The sequence below is a fragment of the Grammomys surdaster genome, unplaced genomic scaffold (assembly GCF_004785775.1).
Source record: "Grammomys surdaster isolate TR1022 unplaced genomic scaffold, NIH_TR_1.0 126158, whole genome shotgun sequence".
NCBI lineage: Eukaryota > Metazoa > Chordata > Mammalia > Rodentia > Muridae > Grammomys > Grammomys surdaster.
Window position 1 is genome coordinate 9,217,266 of NW_021620966.1, and position 26,640 is coordinate 9,243,905.

Genomic DNA, 26,640 nt, shown 5'->3' on the forward strand with positions numbered 1-26,640 from the left:
AGAGAGAGAGAGAGAGAGAGAGAGAGAGAGAGAGAGAGAGAGAGAGATTTGCCTTAAGAAATAAAACACAAATGTTAAATCATTTTACTATCAAAAGCCAACAACAACCACAGTCCCCTGGCACCTTTCTCCAGGAAATTTACAGCGCTATGCACGTTCCCCTCTCCCCTGTCACCTTGACATTCTCCTCCTTATGAAAACAGGTTGTATTACACACACGGCTTTGAGAGTTATTTCTTCATTAAGAGTACATACTTACTGTGCTGTTTCAGGACAAACGAAAAAGAACCTAGCCTTGTCGTTTTATAGCCCCATAAAATCCTGTTGTCTAGACATGCCAAATTGTTTATTTAACAAATACTTTAGGTCAGACTGTTCTCTGCCTTTCAGCACTGTACACAGCTTTAGCAAGCATCATTCTAGATGCAAATGTTTGTCAAACACCGTCCTAATACTGTGAAAGAAATGTTCATGAAGTGGAATTGCTAAGCTCATTTGAAAGCTATCTTCTACATGCTAACCAGTCGCGCTCCAAAGTAAATGCCCTCTTGAACTTCACCTAGGAAAGCTTAAGAGTTCATCTTTAATATCTGAAAGATATAAATATCATCTTAATATGTAAACTCACATTTCATTTCTAGGGATGTAAACGTGTTTTGTAGACCTGTAGGAACCAGGGGTTTTTCATATTTTTTTTTATTTGTATGTATTGCATTAGGGGTTCTATTTATTTTTAGAAATGTATTTGAATATACTGCAAACATGTCCTTCTAGCTGTTCCATGGTTAGAAAGTAAATTGATGAAGGAAAGGACCAAGAGAGGTGCAGAGTTAAGTGGCTTCTATAACAGTCTGATGAGAGAGGATGGTTTAGAGGAGGATGCAGCAAACTGCTTAGAAATCAGGAAGAAGGCAGCTTGATAAAGGCACTAGATGTGCAAGTAGGTTCAAAGAAACCTAGCAAAAGATAAACCATGGTACTGTTTATTTATGTGCATATTTTAGGGTATTTGAGAGACTAAGAAGTATAGATATATAATTATTCCCTTATTTGTTTGTGTTTGGTTTTGGTTTTGGAGATGGAGGTTCATGCAATCCAGAATGGCCTAAAATCACTACCTAGACAAAGCTGGGGCCTCAAGTCTCTGCTCCTCCTGCATTCTCCTCCCAAGTGCTGGGCTCATAGACCTGTGCTACTATGGTCCTCTGTGCTCACAAATTCTTAACCAAGCATTACACGATGTTATTCAAAACATATTTGCCTTAAGTTATGAAATCTTCAAAACAAAACAGTATGGAAACAGATCTCTACTTCCTGAGATGCAGAACTAAACACATGGGCACAGCTACATGTATGAGGGAATTGAGTCTCTAATATAATCAAGTCACAGAAGCCTGAGGTGAGGGTAGAACTAATTAGAGAATTCAACTCCAGACACCTAGAGGTGTAAAAGCAGTCCAGCAGATTGATGGGCAGTTTGAAGATGTTGCTCATTACCATTAATGAGATACCATTAGAGTGTGGTATCAGTTACTTTCGTGTTGGTGTGATTAAAATATCCAACAGGGTCCATTTAAGAGAGGAAAGGCTCACTCGGGCTCATAGTTTCAGAGGAATTCCAGTCTAATACAGTGGAGGAGGTGTGGCATGGTGGAAGAGTCACGTGACAAATGACAAATGTGGTGAAGCCAACTTCGAGGATCTTTTTGACCATACCACAGCAGATTTTCTCTCATTCTAAGTTGACTCACAGGGTCTTTGAGATCGGTGACCAACAAGCCTGACCCTGAGGGAGACTCTCACTCCTTGCCCCGACCCCCAAAGACAATGGGTTGTATTTTATTCCACCAGCCCTATACAGACAAGACAAAATATAACAATAATAAAATAGTGTCCATAGCTTTTAATTAGATAAAGTAATTTCTGGCAAACACGTTAATAAAAACGGTAGTAGAATATGCTACCAGGGAGATTGTCGACTGTGCCATCATGAAAAGAACTTAGATAAAATATACCACCTTAGGGAATAAAGACAAGAGAGTCTAGAAGAAACAGTATAGTAGTTTGAAATAGGTGGATGAAAACAGACATCAAAGGAGTGCAAGGCAAACATGAGAAGTGAATTGTTAGCAAATTTAAACAATTCAAATACAAAAGGGAGATGGGGCACCGGTGCCAACGTTCATACCAGTATTTGGATGTTGAACCTGTACAATTTCAAAGTTAGGGGAAGACAAAGATATCTTCACAATAAGCTCCTGAGATCAGAAGGGAGATGAGATTTCAGAGGCTGGAGCTGTAGGTCGGTGGTAGAGCCTGAGTGCTTGTTTAGGATCTGCAAGGTTTCATCCCAGCACCGCCAAAAGGAAAGAAAGAGAGGAGGGAGGCAGGAGGAAGAGGGGAAATGGGGGCAAAGAGGAAGGGACAAGAGGAGTTAGGCAACTGAGTTTGGGTTTGTTTGAGCTCACTGCATTGGCTTGGACCTTTGAGAGCTGGAGTGCTCCCCCATCACCAACTCCCCGGCCCTTCATTCCCGTCTTCTATGGGCCCCAGCATACTTTCTAAAGTAAAGCAAGAAAAGGCACCCTGCATTGTGAATCCGGGTGCTGCCACCACCCTCCCAAAAGCCTCTGGTGGGTTCTGGTGGCGTTCCCATGGGAACAGATATACCTTCTCCATCCTGAGGATGGAAGAAAGGTACTTGAAAGTAAATCCTTGGAGATGGAAGATGGAAATCTCAATGATGCAACACTACTTTCTTATATGCTTGTTCATCAATTCACAAGGAGTTGGTGGGATCTTAGCAGCATCTTCATCTAAATAACATCTCTCCAAGTCAGGAGTATCCACTGGTTGGCAGATTGTTGCTGTAATAGAGCCCTAGAGTAGCTAAATGGAACACTGAACTTATTGTGACTCTGAGAGAAGTTTCAGGGGAGGAACGGGAAAAAGTCTTGTTTTAAGTCACAGAGAGTGACATATTAGAGCCACAGAGTGGACTCATGGAGAAGTACAATCTGTGAACCAATGTGACTACACTCAAAGGACAACTCAGTACAACCTGTGTGTGACCTTGGGCAGCTGCCTGCTGTTCTCTGACTCCATTATATCTTTCTCAAATGGTCTTCATTCTAGTGGCTGTGCCATATGGTATAACAGGGGTGAATCCACATAAGGTGCTTAAAATGGTTCCTGGTACACAGTGGATACTACCTAGCTAGTTGTCACCACTAAACTCCTAGCTTAGCTCAAATATTTGTTTTTAAATAAAGCCCTTCACATTCCTTCTTCTGGCCACTTTCTCGGCTTCTTATGGCCCTGAATGTCATACAGAATCCTTATTTTTGGCATTGTTTTGCGTTTGAGCATGTGACGTCACCCACCCATTTGGATCTGCTCCATTTCGTGTGTCTGTTCTCGTTTATTCTTGGATCTGAAATGCTAAGCTTTCTTGGTTCGTTCAAGTAGCATTTACTAAGACTGTGCAGTCCAGGGATCAGAAACGTGATGGGAGCAGGTTAAAAACCTCGGCATGGGAGAAAAGCTCCCAGCTCAGCAGGAGCATTGGGGGGGAGGTGGGACACAGGCTGCCCCCACATGGGTGGTGAGTGTAACTCACAGCACTGAAGGCCAGGTTCCACAAAGGGACAGCTTCAGCTCTGAAAGACTCCTCACAGTTCTGAGTGTGCTGAGAAATTCACCAAAAAGTCCCATCCTTTCCAGCTACTGTTTTCCTGTATTCGAATGTTATAACACCATAATTACAGTGCTTCTTAATAACCAATCACAAAAAAAAAACTACTGTAGAGCCACAAATCCAAATGGAATTGAGATTCTCTGCTTTCAACCTTTCATTTTTATAAAGGTAATGTTTAGAGGAATATAGCCTTTTGTACTTTATGCACAAAGAAATCCAGAACTTCTATGGGCCCTTCCTCTACAGACCAATACAGAACTTGGAACACGCTAAAATCCCTACAGCATTCTTATTTTTGTACTTGACGTTCACAAAACACTAAATACTTCTCTAACTCCATTGAGTCCATTCAATTCCCCTTCTCTGTGCAGTGTTCTATCGAAAGGATACTGGATTATACTAGTACTAGTTCCAGCACTGGTACTGGATTAACACATCTACAAAAAAAAATAGTCCAGAAGTGTTCATTGTATAAGGCATCAACTATGTATGAAGTCCAAAAGCCACAAGCAAGCCACTATGCAGGGCTATGTCATCTTTTATGGCATGGGCACAAAGCACAGGCTCTTGTGTCAGAGAACTTAGTCCCCAGATGGTAGTACTCTTTCGGAAGGATGTGGAACTCTCAGGAGGTGAAACCTGACTGGCAGAAGTGGGCTGCTGAGAAGGATGGAGGAAACCAGGATTTGAGCTTTAGAGCCCTGCCCATCTTCAAGGCCAAGTTGCTCTGCTTCCTGCTGACTATGACATGAATAGCTACCACATGCTCTCGCTGCTATGGAGGCCCCCAGCGCCATGCCTTCCCTGCAGCTACGGACTCTGCCCCCTCAAACCGTGAGCCAAAATAAGCCCCTCCCTCCTAATTTGTTCCTTGACAGATATTTGGTCATAGCAATGAAGTGGCTGATATCCCATTGTACTCATTGTACTGGTTGTTTCTTGATTTCCTCTCTAACAGTACAAACAATAGCATTCATGAATAGCTAAAATGAAATAATGATGGGCCCTACCAAAATTTACATATTTTAACACATTCCCCAGAGTTTATATGGTGAAAATTCTAACCCACAGTGATGGTATTTAGAGGAGGTCTCTTGGTGGAGTGGTTTGACCATGAGATAGCCCTCAGGAGTAGAGAAGATCCCAGGGATCTGCCATTCCCTTCATCTTATGAGGACAAGGAGAATGCACTGTCTATGGACCAGAAGATAGATCCCCAGTTCCTTCAGCAATCTCCATCCTGTGTCCTAGAGTGAAGCTCTCCCTCACCTCGACAAGCTCTCGTGTCTTTCTGACTAAAAGAAGCCTTTGGAGGATGCCAAGCATTGGTTTGAGACAGCTGTGTATTCCATCCATGTGGATGCTGGGGGGGTGGGGGTGGGGCAGTAAATTTTCTCAAGACTCTGGTCTGGGTCAATGGACATCCAGCTAAGGTAATGTAAATCTACACTTGTTGCTTAAATGTTTCACCAGGCTCATTTATCTCTGCATGTGTGTGAGTGTGTGCATGCATGCTTGTGTGTGCATGTGTGTGTGTGTGTATGAGTGCACCCTATATATGGGTACATACATGTACATACACATGTATGTAAATGTCTGATGTTACAAAGTGACATCAAGTGTCCTCCTTGATTACTCTCCACTTTGATTGCTAAGGCGGGGTCTCTTACTCTGACTATCCAGCTTGTCCCAGGGATCCGCTGCCATTGCCTCCTCTATTCTGAGATTATAGGTAGCTATCACACCTGCCCAGCTTTTCCTTGGTCTCTGTGGAAATGAACTCCGGGTCTCATATTTACAAGGCAACAGCTTTATCCCCTGACCTGTCTCCCCAGCCCTCTCTTCTACCTCTTTAGGAATATAAAAACATAGCCCAAATCCCCAACTTTACAGCTGTTACATCAGGCACAATGGTTCTCAAAGAGCTAAACTAGGGTCAGGCATGATAGCTTGTGACCATAATCCCAGCATCCAGGTGACTGAGGCAGGTGGATCGCCATGAGTTCCAGGTTAGCCCAGGCTACAAGCCCTTTCTTGGGGCCTAAAGGAGGAAGAGCTACCTAAACTAAGCATTGGATGCCCAATTCCGAAAGTGATTCTGCTATTAAATCATTCAAGACCCTTGGGCACATCCCATTTTGGAACACTCCTTTCTTATCCACAGAGAAGAATTAGAACAAATGATACTAGCACTGTTGCTTCCAGCTCCCCAAAAGCTCAGACACCAAATCCTTCATAAGTCATTTCCTGCTACTTCAAAGAAAGCAGAGAACAATAGAAAGAAAAAAAAGCATGAGTTTGGGATCAGACAGACACGGATTGCATCATGCTCTAAAACTGAAGTCAGTCCATCTCTGGAACACGAGTTCCCTAGCACCAAACAGAGAGATACTATCTGTTTCACTGGGTGGTAATGCAGATTAAATCAGCCACGACAGAATGATGATTTAAAGTGGTTTGTTTGGAGAAGTGTCTGGGTAAAACAAGTTGTCCTGGCTCTGCTTTTCCTCTGCACTCTTTAGAAATCAAAATGAACTGGAGGCTTTCAAAGGACCACTTGTGCTAGGTACAGTCTCTACAAACACAGCATCCCACGTTTTTTTCTTGGTATCTATTTCTGTCTTCAAACGGAAACTTTACTTTTCTGCTGCCTTTCTATAAATAGTCCTTACACCCTTTATAAGTGTTCTCCTTAAATTATGACTTTGGTTCTGCCTTTACAAGGACACCTGGTTTCTTTGCTCTCTGCTTTGTACTCTACAGGACAATGACTCCAAGGTTAGAAGCTTAGCCCTCCCAGGAGCCCAGGGAATAGATAAGGTCACTTGAACTGGTAATATGGCTTAGCAGGCAAAGATGCTTGCCACCAAGCCTGAGGACAATCTCAACTTGATCCCCAGAACACACATGGTAAAAAGTGAGAGCCAGTTCCCAAAAGTTGTCCTCTGACTACCACATATGTGTTGTAGCATGTGTGCATGTGTGCACATATACTTCCCCACCCACACACCCCACACATGATACATACATACATACATACATATGATAGATGTATGTTTTTAAAAGAAAGAAAAGATAGGACCACGAGATCTGTGTTCAATGTAAGAACAATGGACAAAGAATGTTGGTGTTAGGGAGGTAGATGCCTCCTGGAGAAAACTCACCTCTCCAATCCTTTCTGTGCTTTGTAATTTAGATAAATTTGCACCAATAGACATATCATCCAAGCTAGAAATAATTTTAGTAATACTTCCTTCGCTGGATGGTCTATTTTTCAGTTTGGATCGAAAAATGTCTCCTTGGACCCACAATGATGCTTGTTTTCTGTAAAGAGAGAGAGAGAGAGAGAGAGAGAGAGAGAGAGATTTAAAATAAACAATGGTCATCTTATCAATGCTATATTTTAATAAGAAAGATATTAACAAAATAGTTAACAGACTAGAAAGGTGAAGTATACCATTATGCTTCTAAATAAATTAAATACTTCTAAAATTAGATGAGATTTTTAAAATACGAACAATAGCTCAGAAATCTATCCACACCAGTTCACTAATGAATCAGGCTGTACCTATCTTCTATTGTGGTAGAAGTTATTTTTCAGAAGCTAGCCCTCAAGCTGTATTTTCAAAGCCTAGGATACAAGCTGATGATGTTAGTGACCACAGAGTCACATTGAACTTCTATACCAGCTGTAAAAACACACATTTTAAACAACCTTAGTTGCTTTCCTTTGTGCAAATGTTTAGAAAAGCATAGCCTAGACTCTTATATTTCCATATCTTCAAAGCATCCTGCCCTCACTTTTGTACACTCCCAACCTTTCTACTTCACACCAGCACATATCATAACCCTGATCTGATGCTTGACTCTTATGGGATTCAAATTGTAGTAAGAAATAGCAGAGTCCTTGACAGAGAAAAAATAGGTCTGGAGACGGCTGATAAATTCATACAGGAACATCCAAGAACTGTCGCTGTAAGAGAGAGGCTCTGCCTTGTCACACAGTCAGACAAATTCAGATACATGAAACACAGAGAAAGGAGGGATTTGAGAATAAAGACTGAGCTGGTCGGTATTGGCCCAAGCCTTGAACCCCAGCACTCTGGAGGCAGAGCAGAGGCAGGTGGATCTCTGTGAGTTAAAGGCCATCCTGATCTACAGAGCAAGCTCCAGGACAGCTAGGGCTACACAGAGAAATCCTGTCTTGAAAAACTTTAGAATAATGGGAAAGTAAACAAGTGAGATCCAGTATATTGAGGTACTGTGGCCCAGACTCATACGAAACCCAAGTCAAAGGGACCCAGTCCTATCTAAAGGAATCAGATGTCCCCTCTGAGCCCAGTGACCAAGTGTCTATGTGTACACACACACACACACACACACAACTCCTTTCTCCCTTCACTCTCTTCATTCTTTTTTCTCTTCCCCCACATAAGAAAGGAAGTCTTCCATAAAACACAATTGTCATGTTATAATGCAGTGGTTGCATGTCCACCTTCCAAAAACCATGTTGGTGATGGCCAGCCCGTTTGTAAAGTACACCGGATGCCAGAGTTGCTTACAGATACATTTCTCAGAATGAATTCCTGTCCTTAAACAAATGATGCAGGGAAAGATAAGCAGGACTCATCCAGCCAAGATTATACCCCACCCCATCCCACCTCACCCCAAAACAAGCACAAGCTGAGGAAATGGCATACAGAACACAGAGCTGTTTAATTCGGCTGAAGCAGGACTTACTTGGGAAAGCGTCCTTGCTCATGATGGACCGGTCTCAAGTGCCATGCTAACATATTTAAATGTATTTAAATACAGACATTGTGGTAGCATTTTTATGGATTTAAGGGAAAACAAAATGAAGTGGGAACAGAGTCAGAAGGACCTAAAAGAGGCTGAGGTGAAAAGACATTTCCAATTCAAACACTGGTTATAAGCTGAAGAGTCAGAGCATGCTGACAGCCCTATGGTGAAAATTGCCAAGTGACAACTTCCACTTGCTTGGTTTCAAAGACTCGACCTGCCCCATCTCTGGAAAGACTTGATCTGAACCTGAATATTAAAGATGAATAAGGTGTCAGAGCTGAGGCGAGTGTTGCTAAGCAATGATGTACGCAATTGCTTCTTGAGCAAAGGAAGCGGCCTTTCACGGAGATACCTTTCCCCAGACGTCGCACGCGCTAGCATCTGTAGCACTGTCTGTCTCGCCTTAAAAGCCTCCTCCCAAACAAAAGAAGCAAAATGTGTCTTTTAAAGTATTTAACGTTGAAAACTCGGTTCTTGTAAAGCTAGCATATCTACTGAAAGCCAATCTTCCAATATCGTAGCACATTTTCCAAGTAAGAAATGACTGACTGGCCCCGTCACTACTGGCTGATATACTTGGAAGCAGGAAGAGTCTTATCTCCATTTGAATGCAGCCTTTTTGAGAGACATAGCCAGGGTTGAGGTGATTGTTTTTTGCCACATCCTGGCCCAAATCACTCAGATTCCAGCTAGACCTATGTGTGATATAAAAGATAGATAGATAGATAGATAGATAGATAGATAGATAGATAGATAGATAGATAGATAAGTAATTTCGCTTCAGTATGAGCTAATGTGTAGTTAGTTTGGATGCTTTGTTGTAAATATCTGCTTTTAGTACAACTCAAGTCGGATGTGCTATTTTAAATATTTGTGGTTTCGAGTGCAGGAAGACACTGTGCGGTTGCTTCTATGTAGGGCTCACTCATTCTCCCTCACCTCCTTAAAGAAAGCTATTGATGCATCATGTTATCCTGTCTCTTCACTGTTAACTTCAGGCTTTCCATCCAATTACTGCTTACCAGGATGAACCAACTTTGACCCCAGTGTTCATCAAAAGCCATGATTTAGTCATTTGATATAGAAACCGAACCCATTTTCTTCTAAGCTTGTATACGCATGTGATGTGGTGTGTGTGTGTGTGTGTGTGTGTTTTATGTACATACACTGTATGTTGTATATGTGTGTGTGTGTGTATGTATCGTGTGTGTACATGTGTGTGCATGTGTGTGCATGCAGAGGCCTGAAGTTGTGGTCAGAAGTCTTCAGTCACCCCCCATTTTACATGCTGAGGGAGTTTCTCTGATGAGCTCAGAGCTCACAGACAAACTAGTCTAGCTAGCCAGCTTGCCTCAGGGGACAGATACCCTCCCTGTCTCTGCCTACCAGATACAAAGATTACAGCAGGCCAAAGAGTCCGTCAGGCTCTTACATGGGTTCTGTGGATCTGAACTTTGATTGTCACGATTGCATGGCAAGTACTTTATATACTGAGCCATCTCCCCAGCTGCCTAATCCATTTTCTAGTTTGATCTAGCAATGACCAGAGGACCCATCTACTCTGAGCACTTCCTACTCATGTCTCAGAGCTATGACAGACACACAGGTAACTCCTGGCTCAGGGTATTCTCTAGTGAAACAGTCAAACAATATCAAAATGGCAGACAAGAAGCAGACACCAAGAGGCAGAGAGTGTGAGGGAAAGTATTCAGAGAGTCACACATGATGGGAGAGCATGTGAAAGATTGTGCAGAATTTCTTATAGTATACGGGAAGGCTTTTAATCCTGAAATGCACAAGGAAATTACAAGGAGGGGAAAATCATTTGGAATAAACTTTAAAAGACTCAGGTAAATAAATCTTTTAGGTATAGAATTTCTATGATCAGCTGTTAGACCATCTGCGTGTCTGGCCAAAATGTACACTTTGTAATCTAGCACAATATTCTTTCAACTCTTTCCATCTCTGGCCATTTGAGGGCACCAAGCATTGTATGACTCCATACAGGACCAGCATGCATTGAAGGTGGAGATGTCGTATGGGGCAGCAGCTGTGGAAAAGAACGTGGCAGTGCCTCCAAAAGCTACACGGAGAATTCCACATAGTCCAGCAACTCAAAAAGAACTGAGCATGGGCCCTCATGCTCACAACATCCCCAAGTTGGGAACAACTCAAATGCCCATTAGCAAGTTAATGCATAAACAAAATACAGAGGAATAGTATTCAGGATTTAAAAGGGTTGAAAGGACTGGCTGTGTAGCTCCATAATAGGAGGGCTTGCCTTACATGCAAAAGACCTGGGTTCATTTCCCATCAATGCAAAACAAAAATGAAGTGGCAGATAAAATTTTGATGCATGCCACCAAGACTGAGCTACAAATTTGACATGTATAATTAACTATTATGATGTGGAAAATAAGTCAGACATGATATGAGATACCTAGACTACGAAAATTTGGTAAAGTAGAAGGCACCAGGAACAAGAATAAGGGGTCAGTGGAAGCTTTATATTTAATAGGTATAAACTTTTTATCTGGAATGATTTAAAAAATATTTTACAAATAGTGGGGAGGGCTACAGAACATTGAGAATATACTTAAGATCAACAAACTGAACATCTAAAGTGGTTAAAATTTTATGATTAAAAATAAATTTTAATTTTAAAACTTATTACAAAAAAAGATCCAAACTATTATCTAATGTAATTGGCACAAGTATTTCAAGGTAAGTTTCTTATGCCATAACTGTTGAAAATACTATTAACCACTGTTGACATTTGAACCCACATTTTTTAGGATTTTTTTCATCAGTAACTTTTTAATGTCAACTGATGAACTGAATAAATTGAAAGGTTCAAGAGTAAATATTGAAAAGAAAATCAGCAATTTATGTAACTAAAAAAAAGTGACTTTTAACAAACAATATAAACTAAAACCTTAAGCAAAAATGCCTGCTATTTCAACAGACAATCATGATATCGTCTACTCTTGAAATATAATTTCCTAATAATCTTAAAGACTTTAAGTTCTTATGTTTTAGGAAAGATCAAGTATTAGTTGTCTAAATGTGGCATTGAAACAGCTAAGCTGTGCTCCTTGATCTACTGCTGAATGATTAGATCATGTGCAAGATCACATAGAGAACCAGAGAACCAGTAGCAATCAAGCCTGGAGAACCCAATGGTTACTGTGTGGGTGAGGACGTGCTCCTGCCTCTCCTTTCCAGTGCTGGGATTTCAGGTGTGAACCACATAGTTCAACTGGGGGCCCCAGGCTTTTTAGCAAGCACCCTAATATAGTACAATTCTAAGCCTCACCCCAAGCCGTGTATTTATGTGGCTGGGTATAACGTACATGAGTGGGGAGTAGAAACCAGCAGACAATCTCAGGTATCTTTTTGCATCTCAATCCACCATTTTTTGGTGGTGGGGGGGAAACAATCTATTATGGGAGTTAGAGCTCATCAATTGTCAAGACTAGCAGACCGTCAAGCCTTGGCCAATTCTCCTACCTCTTCTCTCCTTCTCTCCGGCTCTGAGATTAAAGGTGCAAGCCACCTTGCCTAGTTCTTTTTTTTTGGGGGGGGGTATTGGGGAATGGTTAAACTATTAGTTTCTGATCCAGCTCAACCCAACTGTGAAATTAATTCACCAAGTTTTCTAAGCACTTACAAAAGATGTGGTATATCTTGGCAATTTGTGGTATGTGATGGTTTGAGAACGGCCCCCATTGTCTCATAGACTTGAATATTTGGTCACCAGGGAATGGCACTGCTTGAAGTGTATCACTGGAGGTGGACTTTGAGGTTTTCAAAAGCCCAAGACAGGCCCAGTGGCTTTCTCTTTCTGCTGCCTGCAGATCCTAGTGTAGAACTCTCAGCTCCTTCTCCAGCAGTATGTCTGCCTGCCTGCTGCCATACTCCCTGCCATGACAATAATGGACTAAATCTCCGAAACAATAAGCAAGCACCAATTAAATGCTTTCTCTTATGAGTTGCCGTGGTCATGGTATCTCTTCCCAGCAATAGAACACTGACTAAGACATGATAGAACAGAGTAAAAGTGAGCTGAAGCCCCTTTTTAACTGAACGTGGGGTAAGGCCCAGTGTCAGGGCACACCAGTGCATTGTGTTAGAAATGCAGACTTTCAAGTGTCACCCAGATCTGCTCAGTCAGGATAAGTCTTTAACAAATGACATCACTGGAGCCCTGAAAAGGCTTGCGACTAACTGAAAATGCAGAAATGTTTCTAACGGATGACAGCTTACAACTAATATCTACAGAGAATTTGGGAATCCATGAATTTAAGATTGAAACGGGTTGGAGTGGGGATGAGAGGACACTGGAGAGATGTCCCAACAGTTAAGAGCACTGGTTGCCTGTTGAGAGGATCCAGGTTTGGTTCACATTGCGTATACCAGGTGGCTCTCACAAGCCACCAATTCCAAATTGGTGACTCCAGTTCCAAAGGATCTGACACCTTTTTCTGGCCTACACAGGCCCCTTGTATGCACACAGTGCACAGACAGAAAAACAGGCACACATATATACACATAAAATTAATCTTTAAAAAAAAACTGAAAAGGGTTTCAAATACAACGTTGCTACTTTCTAAAGATAATTCAAAATAGATGGAGTACCCAGCAGGGTCTAAGGTTTCAGCTCCGTGTGGTTCAGCTCCGTGTGGGTTCTCTGGAGAAACTCCGAGCTGAGTGGGACAGTCTTCAAACACGGTCTGACTCCACATGTCTACAGGTTGTCTTTGAGAAGTGGGCATTAAAAGCGGGCTAAGAATAACAGTTATCTGTGTATCAGCTCAAGAATCCAAAGGGTATTTGACAGTAGAAACATTTTGGGCTCACAGTGATATTTATAGTTTAAGATGGTATTTTTAGTTTTAAGTTTAAGAAACACGCTCGATGGGTGTTTTGCAAACATCTTTATTTATATCCCAGGGAAATCTTTAAATAGAAAAATATCAAACAAAGGAAAAGTTCGGAGCTGTTGATCAGCAATTCGCAGAAGTGCCGTCAAACCTCACTTCATGCAGGTGACACAAGCAGAGGGTCTGACTACGACACATCCATGTATCACCTGGACCTTGGCTTGTTTTTTGTTTTTCAAGGAAATTAGGATATGACTAACCAGCTTTCCTACAGACAGATTTAGAACTGATACAGCTTAAAGGGCGCAGACTGACTTCTCAGTTCTGAAGGAAAGAAGGCAGTCAGCCCCTCGTGCCTATTCCATAGTTTGTGACAGATGGAGATGCTGTGAACAGTTTTCTCTCCCATTTCTCTCCTAATGACTCTGTTAATTATTCACGATTTTGCGTCACTGCTGACTTCATGCTCTTCATCCTTCATAGCACCAGTCGGGCTTCAAAGCCTATTTTTTCCCCTTGAAATGTTCCCGGTACACGTCTCTATCTCTGCAACCCATATCTAGCTTCTTAGTAAGCCTGTCTGCCTGACAGACTGAGTAGCTTCCTTTTTAGCCTCTCTGACCCCCATCTATCTGATTCATCGTGTGCAGCCTGCGGCCCAGTTTTCCCTTGAGCAATACTGGTATCACACAATCACACGACTCCCCCATGTCAAATGTTCCAAATTACAAAGTAGGACAACCGCAAAAAAAGTTCAGAATAATCTTGACTGTCCCTGGAACCTGTGCACCTTACCATCAGTATTTCCTGACTGTAGATGACCACAACCACAGTGGTTAAGAAGAACACAAAAGTTGGAGCTTAGACATGTAATTGCACTTTCACTGGGCTAAGACCAAAGTGTAGGTAGGACTGGTTCCTCCTGAAAGCTCTGAGGAGACAACCTGTTTCTTATCATTCTCAGTGTCCAATGGCTGTCAGATTCCTTGACATCTCTCCACTCCTTCCACTTCAAAGTATGCAGATTCTGCCTTGTTGCCTTCTCCCCTAGATGATTCTCTGACTCATGAAAACCAAGATCCTTAATCCCTTCTGCAGGGTTCCATTTTTCTTAAACAATTACACACACAGGAGCAAGGGAATATAATGTGCGCAGTTAGGGATATTGTACAGCCTACCATAGCAAACATCAGGCCAAACACTTTAGCCATGCTAATCTTCTCAAAGTTTGAGGCAGTGCCACCACTTGTAGAAAGATGAAAAACATATACTTTCCCCTGTTCTTCTCACTGAATATTTTTTTTAAAAAAATCTCATATATGAGACAAACAAATGAAGCCTCCAAAAAATAGATGAAGGTAAACTAGTTAGAAACCGTGAGATTCAAGAAACAACACAGCAATGAGGTCTTTGGGGGTTGTCTTGGCCACATAAATCCCTTATTTGCTTCTAAATAAGCAAGTAACCCACAAATCATGATTCAATAGGGTCTTTTCCATCAACAAAATCTTATTTTCTATAGTCAAAGAACCACAAAAGATGATCCTAGTTAAAGAGAGAGAGAGAGAGAGAGAGAGAGACATAGAGAGAGAGAGAAAGTTTCCACAGTGAATGTGTGAATGCTCTGGTACAGCTAAATACCACAGTAAACAAAAGAGGCTGTATTTTAGCCCACCAGCAAAGACTGAGAAGGGATCTTAGAGTCTCACCCTACAAGGCTGTCAAGGGGCAACCTCACTCCCTTCTTCCCTGATCACAGAAGCATTGAAGGTAGCCATGTAGCGAGCCAGACAATGACACCTTGCAAACAAGCCCCATTCCCCTCAGAGGTGCTAACATTAGAACTTGGAATTCCATCCCAGTGGACAGTTACTGGCACGCCTCACTTCTCAGCCTATGGTGCCAGAAGGGGCCCATTATATTATCAGTAGAACCACAGGTAAAGCTTACAACTCCATATCCACCCAGGAGTGACAAGAAGCCCCCAGTATCAGCAAACTGAGGGAAGAATCCGAAGTTTTGACTCTATCTATAGCAGTAAGACAGAAACTCTTGTGCCCTACCTGCACCCTTGGTGAAGCAATGCAAGAAAACACATACAGGCTGAGAACATGGCTCAGTTAGTGGACTCCTTGACCCCCAGCACCACATAAAGCCTGAAATAGCAAAGCACAACTGCAATCCTGGCACTCATGGTGTAGAGGCAGAAGAACCAGAAATTCAAGGTCAAGATAATCCTTATCTATATAGAGAGCCAGTCTGAGGCCAGACCCTATCTTGCCAGAAGCCATCAAAGAAAAGCTAAAAACTAGCAGGTGATCTTCCTGAGATGGTTCCTCCATGAACTGTACAGTTAATAATGGATTTGCTTCTGCAGGCAAGGTCCGGGAGAATTTCATTATAGGAAAGATTCCTGCTATTTATATGCTTTCCTGTTATTATTAAATATGTATAAAAATCACTAGGTATTAGCCCATCCTTTTGAGCAGAACAATGAAGATGTACTGCCTTTAGTGATACTATAAAAACAAATAGATGATTTCTTAATTCTTAATTATGATCCTATAAGAATTCCTAAAATTACATTAGTAATTATTAAGCTCTTTTATTATAGAACTGCTATTAAGTCCTCTCTGATAATCAAAACTGCAATGAGAACTCTGCAAGTCTTCAAATGTCATGAGTTTATTGTTTCTGGGATAACAAACAGGCATCTACAACTTAGAACATATACCAACAGGCTGTAAAACCATTAACCAAAGGTCACAAAAAGGGAACTAATGATTTACTATAGGTGCAAGGGCAGAATATAAAATATTGACTGGGTTTATCTATACAAAACTTTCACTAATAACTTGGTCACAAAAGTTATGATTTTTAACTCTTCATGAACCTGTAGAGCTGTGACAGATGATGAATGTTTAGCTAGATAATTACTCCTAATGGATATGCATGTAAACATTCTCTGCTGTAAACTTATTCAATTTATGATTTAAATTTATGTGTAAACTTGTGGTGAACTTTTTACCATCATGTATTCTAAAAGATGTATAAGAGCTGAAGACAACAAGAGAAAAAAACCTTTCAGATTTTAATAATAATGAGAGGACCAAGGCTATTGTCTCTCTGCTGTGGTTCTAAACATTCACTAGTGAAATAGTTCAAATAATTATAAAAGTGATGGTCAGTAGCAGGAAGTAAGTTAATATTTCTATAGACAGCACTCAAATTGTAAGATGGTAACATTTTGGATTGTGATTAGATTGCAGATAGAGGATGGTGACAATAAAAAGTAGGTAAGTGGAAGAGTTGGGGATGGATGAATGGATGGGTGGACGGATGGACGGATGGATGGATGGATGGATGGATGGATGGGTGGATGGATGTGTGGGTGGATGGGTGGATGGATGGATGGATGTGTGGGTGGATGGGTGGATGGATGGATGGATACATAGATGGATGGGTGGATGTGTGGGTGGATGAGTGGATGGATAGATGTGTAAGTGGGTAATAAGTGGATGGATGTATGGATGGATGGGTGGGTGGATGTGTAGGTGAATAAGTGGATAGATGGATGTGTGGGTAGATGGATGAGTGGGTGTATGTATGGATAGGTAGATGGATGGGTGGATGTGTGGATGGATGGATGAATAGATGGATGGACGGACACACAGATGTGATTCATAGGTAATCAAAATTTGTAGAGTAAATCATGGGCTGATACCTTGAAGGCCAAGAGTTAAAATGAACCTTTCCTCTTGGGAAGCTAATTCTTGGCAGGTCTTTGTTACAACAGAGAATTAAGGCAGAAAATAACTACTTCAAAGTCTTCTCACTAAGAGCTTCGGGGTGCATGTTGAAAAGAAGGATGAAATAAACTTTCTTCTCATTTGTTTACATTTAACAGAGAAAGCCTTTTGTTAGCTCTCAACAAGTGCATGGGAAAAATGAAAGAAAACTCGCTTTTAGCACAAAGCAACCTTGGAGAAGGTTCAATGCTATGTTTAAAGTGGCAAGGGAAAAAAGTGCATTTGAAATAAAGTTTCTAAGCCTAATAACAGGAAATAATCAGGGAAAAAGTAAACATGCTTATCCAGTGCAGCCCTTTAGACTCCTATGCTATCATATTTCCCAACATGCCAAATTGCCCCTCATTCTGCCCCTCCTCCATACAAGCCCTGCACTAGGACAGACTTCTGCTCACCCCCTCAGCTCCCAGACCTCGGGTAATTGCTGGCTAACACTCCTAACGTCCAAAGCACACATGCCCAATCACTCTATTACAGGTATCTAGCCAACAGATCATGAGAGCAAAAGATGCAAGTTAGCCAACACTGGGAACAGCCTAAATGTTCATCAGGAGGACAAGAAAACAGATCACATAGCCAAACATTCCAATGCTACACAGCAATAGAAGGGAACTTCTAACGTTAGCCCAAAAGAATGTGAAATTTAGAAAGCTAGACACACATACGTCTTGGTTCTGCTCAGACAAGTCTCAAAAGCCTGCAGAGTTCATTTATGGTGTGACGAGTCAGAACCATAGCCTTGCTGAACTGGGTGTTAAATGACAAAATCGACGAGAATGGGCTCAGGTGCTGGTGTTTTCTACTTCTTGGTCTTGGGAAGGTCACATGGGAGGAGTGCTTTGCTCACTCACTGACCTGACCTCTCAGCCACTCATATCTAGCCTATTATATTCCATCAACATCAGCTTTTGCTCTTTTTTTTTTTAAATTTCACTTTGTTTTCTGAGATAGTGTCTTTCTATATTGCTGAGGCTGGCCTGTAACACTATGTAGCCCAGCAACTTTGAACTTGTATCTTTCTGCCTCAGAATTCTGAGTTCTAGGGATGTTGTGCACTACCATACATAACTCATTTAGCCTTCATTCCGGACTGAAACAGTGGGCATGTTTCCACCTCAGGACCTTCACATGCTCCCTGCATGGAACATGGGACTTACACCTTCAGTGCTCAACATTCTCCTTGATCTCCCAGTGCAGAGAGAGCTCTTCACCCCTCCCTGTTCTCCTCCCCCTGTTTCTATTGAATCTTCATAGCACCTACCATCAAAAGCTATCCCCTATACAAATTACATTATCTACCTATGGCATACCTCTCCCAATAGAAAGGCAAGAACTTTGGCTGAGACTTTTACTGTTACACCCTGGAAGCAAGAATGCTGCCTGATATAAGCCTGCAGACAATACACAACTGCTGGATGAATGTGTGTCCCAGGTGCTCTAATGATCTCTCCCAGGGGCAACACCAATCGCAGGCTAGGAAAGGCAAAACTGAGAGGAGGAGCCAGAAAGGAAAGAATAAGAGACTAAAAAGTTACGTTTGATAACTTGGCAGAATAACCCTAGATCACAACACTAAAAAGCCTATCTAAGAAAGCCCGGGAAATGCCATGAGCAACGCAGGCATTATCCCATGCAAATTCAAAACACCTCACAAAGCAGAAAAGGTATAAAAGAAATCTACCTTCTGGAAGGTTCTGATCTAAGCATTACAGTACTTAGCTATGGAAGTAGGTCACTCCTGCACTTCAGTTTGCTCAGGCAAAAGCTTGAAAAACTGTAGTATGACTCACATCCAAGGGTGTCGCCGAAGTCTTATAGCGTATGCATTTACAGATAAAGGGCACGGCTTCAAGCCAAGTGCAGATGCCTCGGGACCCTAATTTCTTCTGATACCATCACGAGAGAAGGCAGAGGAAAATGGAGTGGTGAAAGCATTGGGGACACAAGCAGAAAGGGAGACAATGGTGGGCCTGACACCCTGCACAGAAAAAAAAGACCTGAACCAGTAGTGTCCTGGGTCCTTGAGCTGTACCTAACTGAGAGCCTGGAGCAAGTGGGGCTCAATGTGCCTTTTAAAGGGACAGTCTTCCAACTGATCATTTTAAGACTGAGAAAATGGCTTAAAGACGTACATTTAGGGACATTTGGGTTTCAAGTTTCAAGCCTTGAGGCCACTTATTCAACATTACCAAGCAGTTAGCATCCTAAGCGTATGGCATAGACCCCATGCTATAGATGCATAAAATGTGCAACAGAAAACTCGAGGAAGCCTGTGGTCTCTTTAAGAATAAAGACCCTAGTTATGTGTAACTTTTCTTTAAAACTCATCACGCTCCCGTCTCATGCTCTTGAGCTGAGATTTTCCTGTTCATTTCCTGATGCTCATTTTCTTAGCAGTTATTTCCCCGTGGGTTTAGTAAACTAGTCCTCCCTTGAGCTCAAGGGTTCTTGGTCATTTCAGATGTAAAAAGCTTACTTGGGACATCTTTCTTACCTAGGACACCTTATCCAAACTAAAGTGATTTAAGTCAAATAGAATCATTCCAACTGGAGGGCAAAGAAGGAAAGTGTCTGCATAAGATATCAGAAACGGACTGTATGTTAGAATTAGACAACTAGTACCACTTCATCGAATCCTAGGATGCTGGAGGTGTGGCTCGCTGGTTAATGCACTTTCCTAGCATTCAGAAAGGTCTGAGTTCAATCAACCTTGTCATCTCAGTGCTGAGAAGGTGGAAGCATAGGCATCTAAGCCATCCTTAGCTACATACAGAGGTCAAGGCCAATCAGAGCTGTTATCACAAAACAGATGAAAATTTGCTCCTCCTTCTATTTGTGCTTAGTATTAAGTGCTCACTGTTTTAAGGGCAAACCAGCCGTTTCACACATGGCATTCCTACACACTGTATCTCTCTGCCCAGTGGCCTGGAAAGACATAGGCGTAAGGGAGTTTGTAAGGGAGGAATCTTCCAAATGATTAGCGTGAAGCTGGCAGCGACCTGGTCAGAATGGAAACTTAGTGAACCTTATCTTCTCATTCCACGATTCCTTCTCACATGAATCCTAAAATTGAAGTTTCTTTAGCAGCTTGATTGTCCCTCTAAATCCAGTGACTGATTCCAGGACCTGACCCCAGGGACTGACTCAGAGACTGACCCCAGGGACTGACCCCAGGGACTGACTCAATGACTGACCCAGGGACTGACCGAGTGATTGACCCCAGAGACTGACCCAGTAACTGACCCCAGTGACTGATCCAGCGACTGACCCCAGTTATAGAGGGGCTTTTTTTTAAAAGTCGTTCTGCTTTTAGACACACAAGCAAAAGAAAGGAATGAGCAGTGCTAGGTGGGAAGACTTAAGAAAATTGCACTGTAGCCACATCACGCATAGAAAGTGACAGGAAAGGGGTAGGCAGAGATGATGGAGTGCCTCTGTCACCTGATCTAAGAGACACAAAGTACAAGATCAGAGACCTTAGCTGTCAAGTCAACAATAGTCTACCAGAAGCACCACCTTCTCTAACAATGCAGTCGTTTTATAACTGTGTCCTCAGCCAGGGAACAAGGGCTGAAAGGCTCAGGGGCGAGAAGGAAACACACTCATTGGAAAGGGGCACTTACTCTTCCAGGAAATGCTGCTGGGGTCCGATGATGGAGCCTGGTCGGCAAATTCTGATCCAAGCAATGATTTCGGCGTGTGTAAACCTGTAGTGCTTCATGACATAACAGGCTATCAATGTCCCAGTTCTTCCCAGACCAGCTGTAAAAAAAATGAAAACAAGAAATGCAGAGTGTAGCAAGTGCATCCACGAAAACATGGGTACTACCCTGTCCACAGACTGTGCTGGATTCCAGTGCAAAGACAGCAGTAGTCGCCGGCATTCACGCAGTGTCTCTCATGTAAACATATACACTTTTCAGGCTGGGGATGTAGTTTATTGGCAAAGCACCTGCCAAGCATGTGCAGTGCCCCTGGTTCAATTCCCAATACTAAAGAAAAAGGAAAAAAAAAAAACAAACAAACCACGAAACAGAACCACCCACATTTTTCTTTAACCAATGGAAAGGACAGAATGTGGCCGCCCTTCATTTTAGGGTAAGAAAGTGACATGAATTCAAGAAATGGATCTGGACATAGAAAAGTGCTGGCTGGGAAGGGGGGGGATGAGTGGGCAGAGGTTGGGGTGCAAACATGGCCTAGGGGGCCTGGGAGGCAGCAATAAGGAGCAAGAGAAGAATTAGAAAGACACTTTGAGGCTAAGATTAAGAACTCAGGTGATAGTAGATGCTGGCGAGGGTGTGGAGAAAGAGGAACACTCCTCCATTGTTGGTGGGACTGCAAGATGGTGCAACCACTTTGGAAATCAGTCTGGCAGTTCCTCAGAAAATTGGACATAGCATTACCCGAGGATCCAGCTATACCACTCCTAGGCATGTACCCAGAAGATGCTCGAACATATAATAAGGACATATGCTCAACTATGTTCATAGCAGCCTTATTTATAATAGCCAGGAGCTGGAAAGAACCCAGATGTCCTTCAACTGAGGAATGGATTCAAAAAATGTGGTATATTTACACAATGGAGTATTACTCAGCTATTAAAAACAATGAATTTGAGAGGTTCCTAGGTAAATGGATGGAACTAGAAATTATCATCCTGAGTGAGGTAAGCCAATCACAAAAGAACACACACGGTATTCACTCACTGATTATTGGCTATTAGCCCAGAACCTTGAAATGCCCAAGATGCAACTCACAGGCCACATGAAGTCCATAAAGAAGGAAGACCAAGTGGGGGTGATTCGGTCCTTCTTAGAAGGAGCAACAAAAAACTCAAGGGAGCAAATATGGAGACAAAGCGAGGGACAAAAACTGAAGGATGGGCCGTCTGAAGACCTTTCCACCTGAGTATCCATCCCATGTGCAGTCACCAAAGGTAGATGCTGATGTGGAAGTCAGGAAGTGCATGCTGATAAGAGCCTGATATGGATGTCTCCTCAGATGTCTACAAGAGTCTGACATATTCAGAGGCAGATGCTCACAACTAGCCATTGAACTGATCATGGAGTTCCCAATGGAGGAGTTAGAGTGAAGACTGAAGGAGAGCTGAAAGGATTTGCGGCACCATGAGGAGAACAATAATACCAACCAACCACAGCTCCCAGGGTCTAAACCACCAGCCTGGGAGCACTTAGGGGGGGAATCCAGGGCTTCAACTGAATATGTAAGAGTGGAGGGCCCTGCTGGGCATAGGTGGAAGAAGAGAACCTTGACCTCATGAAGGCTGGATGCCCCAGGGGGTGGGAATTTTGAGGGTGGGGAGGTGGGAGTGGGGGGGAGTAGATAGAGGTTACATCCACAGAGAAGAAGGAGGAGGGGTGAGGGGATTGGGGGTTCCGGGGTGGGTGGGGGATGGGGTAAGGGGACAACATAGGAAATGTAAATAAAACATCCAATAAAAAATAAAAAAATAAAAAAATAAAAAATAAAAATAAAAAAGAAAGACATTTTGATCGGGTCACAATGGAATTTCAAATGACTAAAACCTCTGACCTTGAAACTCATCCATGAAAAGGTTTCACTAGACAAGGGAAGAGGAAAATCAGGTGTGGTGGCACAGACTTGTAATCCTGGAACTGAGGAGGCAGAGGCAGGAGAATCATGAGGTTCAAGTCCAGTCAGGGCAAAATATGTGAGACTCTATCAGAAGGCAAGAGGCAGGAAGAGAGGGAGAGAAGGAGAAGGAGAGGGAGAGGGAGAGGGAGAGGAAGAGGGGGAGGGGGAGGGGGAGAGAAGGGGAGGTAGCAAGAGAGAGACAGAGACAGAGAGATGACAGCTAGTCGATAGCTTTGTTTGTGACTAGTCGAGGACCAGGGCAGTAACTTAGTGGTAGAGAGTTTGGTTTTCACGCATAAGACTTTAGGTTCAATCCCCAGTGCTACAATAAATCAATAAAACCATCGACTTGAATAAAAAGAAACAGAATCTTACATTTTCCCTGGTCAAATAATGAAGATAACCTACTCTCCCAGTGCTATGAAATGCACAGCATTTGATCGGATCTGAGAAACAGTCATAATATCTAATGGTGTAATATACATCATTGCTTATCAATTTTTAAACCCAATCTCATTTAAGAAGTATTAAAAATACAGAAAATGAATGTCTTTATGTCAGTTTTTCCACAGTTATTTTAATTAAGTTACATTGACTTATCTGTGCTGTACGTGTGCACATAGAGGTCAGACAGCAATGTCAAGAGTCCGTTATCTCCTTCACCGTGTGGATCCCAGCAATCAAACTCAGGTGGCAGCCTTGGCAGCAAGCACCTTTATTTGCTGAGCCATCTGGCTGGCCTGCTTTTTGATATTACTGCTTCCCAGAAGCATCTCAGGATATTTTATTTCTAATTGCCTGCCATGAAACTGCACTGCCACAGGTACCTATACACTGCGTGTAAATCCATACTTTATGCAGGAAAAAATAGAAAGGATTTTACCCAGCACACGCAGTTTGCCCACTTGATAGCAATACTGCTTAGAATGGACCTCAAATGTGGACCTCAAACATGTCATCGAAAGGACACAGATAGTCACGATCATGCCTATAAATGCCCGGCCTAGACTTCCCAGCCTTTCCTGTTTGAAAAGCGTACATACACTGTTACTAGATGAGGTGTGTGTGTGTGTGTGTGTGTGTGTGTGTGTTGTGTGTGTGTCTCCTTTTTATCTCAAGGACCTTCTGACCCAGATCGAACACCAACATCCGTAAGAGGGTATAGTTAACCATAGCTTCAGTGGACTCTCACTTTACTATGACAAAACGGTTACAGTAACTCTCCGGATACCTCACTAAGCTTGCTTAACTGCAGGAAGAGCTGCCGCTGACCATGCTAGAACAGGCACCAGAATCAGCTGGTCTTAGGGGTTTCCAGTTTGGGTCCCTGTCTGGAGAGCCAGAGAGGGGCTTCTTCCTAGAGACTTCCACAACCTCTCCTCATGCAGGGCAGCTGCCTGGTACCCCAGGTCAGGTTCCTAATCCTCCTCACAGGCAAGAGACGGTGCTGCGAATGTTCAAATTTCTCTGAAACTGAAGTTGCTTCTCCCCCCTTTTAAAAGGAGTCTATAATTTTAGGTCTATAAAAAGAACTACTTAGCACTCCATCGTTGGGAGCTCTTACCACAGTGAACAGAATAGGAGTACTTCTCTAAGTTTCTATTAAAACTTTAACAGAAATGTTAAAGCATCCGTAATTAAAGGGCTCCCTGGCACTGCATGACAAAGGTACGGGGTGCTCTGTTTATAACAAACGCTTTAGACTGCCAGTCCTTCCAATAGGGCATCAATATGCACACAACAGAGTAACAGCATTGCTGTACTGTAGATGAATATTGGTGCTAGAAAATGCCCTGAATTTACAGCCGTTCCTTTAATCACCCACAATATGGACTGCAGACAAGGCCTTGTGGTGCGTTTGGTCCCTTTGCAACAAATTAGCTGTGTCTAATTTGCCCCGAGTGACGCTGTATGTTGACACATGACATTTTCCTTCTCTCTCCTTTCCCCGGGAGAGTTCATTTAACAAAGGATGGGAGGCTCACTTCCACCTCCTTTAGTTCAATTAAAACTCTGAGTGCTCTTGAATTTCCAGAAAATTAAGCTGACTTAATCAGGGCAGATGTCAAAGTAATTAGCAAGCCCAGGTAGCTAAGTACGCCATTAAAAACAAAACAGCTGCAATTAAACCAAAGGTGTGATGCTTTATAGAAGAACCCTGCATGCGTTAACAAGAGGGAAAAGGAGGAAGCCACTTCACAAGTAAATAACGCCTGGTATCAGTGAGATGCCTCTATAAGAGCTCACTTCAAAGCTTTTTAAAAAAAAAAAGTGATACTGGAAATATGGGAAGAAAAACAACTCTGCCATAGGGAAAAAAAATGTGTATACATTTCTTAAGAGGTAAACAGTCATAGGTAGGTAGGTGATATACAAAGAAAGCCAGTATATCAACCGTCTTTTCCCAGAATTTCTTAGACATGACATGCTATCAAGGTAGACACTACGTTTAAATTTAAGCTTTGTCTGGAATACACTGTTTCCTTGGAGTCATCCACCACTTCTGGCTTTTACAATCTTTCCACCTCCACTTCCGCTTAGATCCCTGAGCCTGTGTGTGTGTGTGTGTGTGTGTGTGTGTGTGTGTGTGTGTGTAAGGGGGAGTGTTGGTACTGAGCCTCGGTGTGTTTATATGGGAGGGGTGTTGGTAAAAAGACATCCCACTTAGGACTGAGTGTGCCAAAGTCTCTCACTCTCTGTGCAATGGCCACTGTGGATCGCTGCTAATTCCCATCTACTGCTAGAGCAAGTGATGCAGATGTGAACTCACAGAAGCTGTGCCAGCACTCACAAGAGCTGCACAGGTTCAAGTCACACAGGGTCCCAGCACTGAGACAGGGAAGTGGACACAGGGTCTCAACTCTAACTGGAAAACTCTTTCCTTCCTGCAATGGGAAACAGTTTTTCCATATCTCAGTGCAGGTCCCACTCCCAGGAGGAGCTGACCACACAAGATGAACTCCATGCTTGTGTGGGGCTGGGATATCTCAGTGCAGGTCCCACTCCCAGGAGGGGTTGACCACACAAGATGAACTCCATGTTTGTGTGGGGCTGGGAGCTTTGTTTCTTGTATTTTGTTTGAGCATTTTTTTCATCTTATTGGGTTTTTTGTTTCTTTTGATTTTTGTCTTTTGTTTTCTTGTTTTCAGAGAAACAGAGTCCATGAGGTTGGATGGGTAGGGAGGTGAGGAGGATAGGAAAGGAATTGGGGGAAGGGAAAACATGATAAAAAAAAAAATACTGTATGAGAAAATTTTAAATAAAAAAAAAAATGAAAGCTAAGCCAGGCAGTGGTGGTGCATGCCTTTAATCCCAGCACTTGAAAGGCAGAGGCAGGTGGATTTCTGAGTTCAAGGCCAGCCTGGGCTACACAGAGAAACCCTGTCTCCAAAAAAAAAAAAAAAAAAAAAAAAAAAAAAAGAAAGAAAAAGAAAAAAGAAAAGAAAGAAAGTTATGTCTTTTTCTCCCTTGAGTCAGTTGGTCTAAAATATAGCTTATAAATATACAGATATACACATAACCTTGTCATAATAAAACTGACGAAAGAAAATGCAAAATTAATCTCCTGGGGAAAATGATTTTTGTGTTGTTTAAATAGAAAACTGAACCTCAAACGAGATGATAGGCGTATCTCACACTAAAGCTTCATTACCACAACCCACAATGTCTCAGGCTCTGACGTGTGAGATATGGGAATGGTGGATCTTGTCCTGCGCAGCCTCCAACATTATGGGACGCCACCATGTTACCAGAGTTAGGGTCAGAGGCTGAGTCCCAACTGCTCCTCCTCCCACTGCACTTCGAAATACAGAGAGAGAGAGAGAGAGAG

General features: G+C 42.4%; 1 protein-coding gene across 2 annotated transcripts in view; it reads right to left on the reverse strand.

The window, feature by feature from the left end:
• Cdc14a (cell division cycle 14A) overlaps nt 1–26,640 on the reverse strand; it is a 153,220-nt gene that overhangs the window by 27,898 nt on the left and 98,682 nt on the right. For both annotated transcript variants that reach the window (XM_028757387.1, XM_028757386.1), the window contains exons 10-11: nt 20,816–20,954; nt 6,862–7,021 (exon numbers count right to left, since the gene is read on the reverse strand). In XM_028757387.1, the coding sequence (XP_028613220.1) occupies nt 6,862–7,021; nt 20,816–20,954 (299 nt within the window). The remainder of the gene's footprint in view (nt 1–6,861; nt 7,022–20,815; nt 20,955–26,640) is intronic.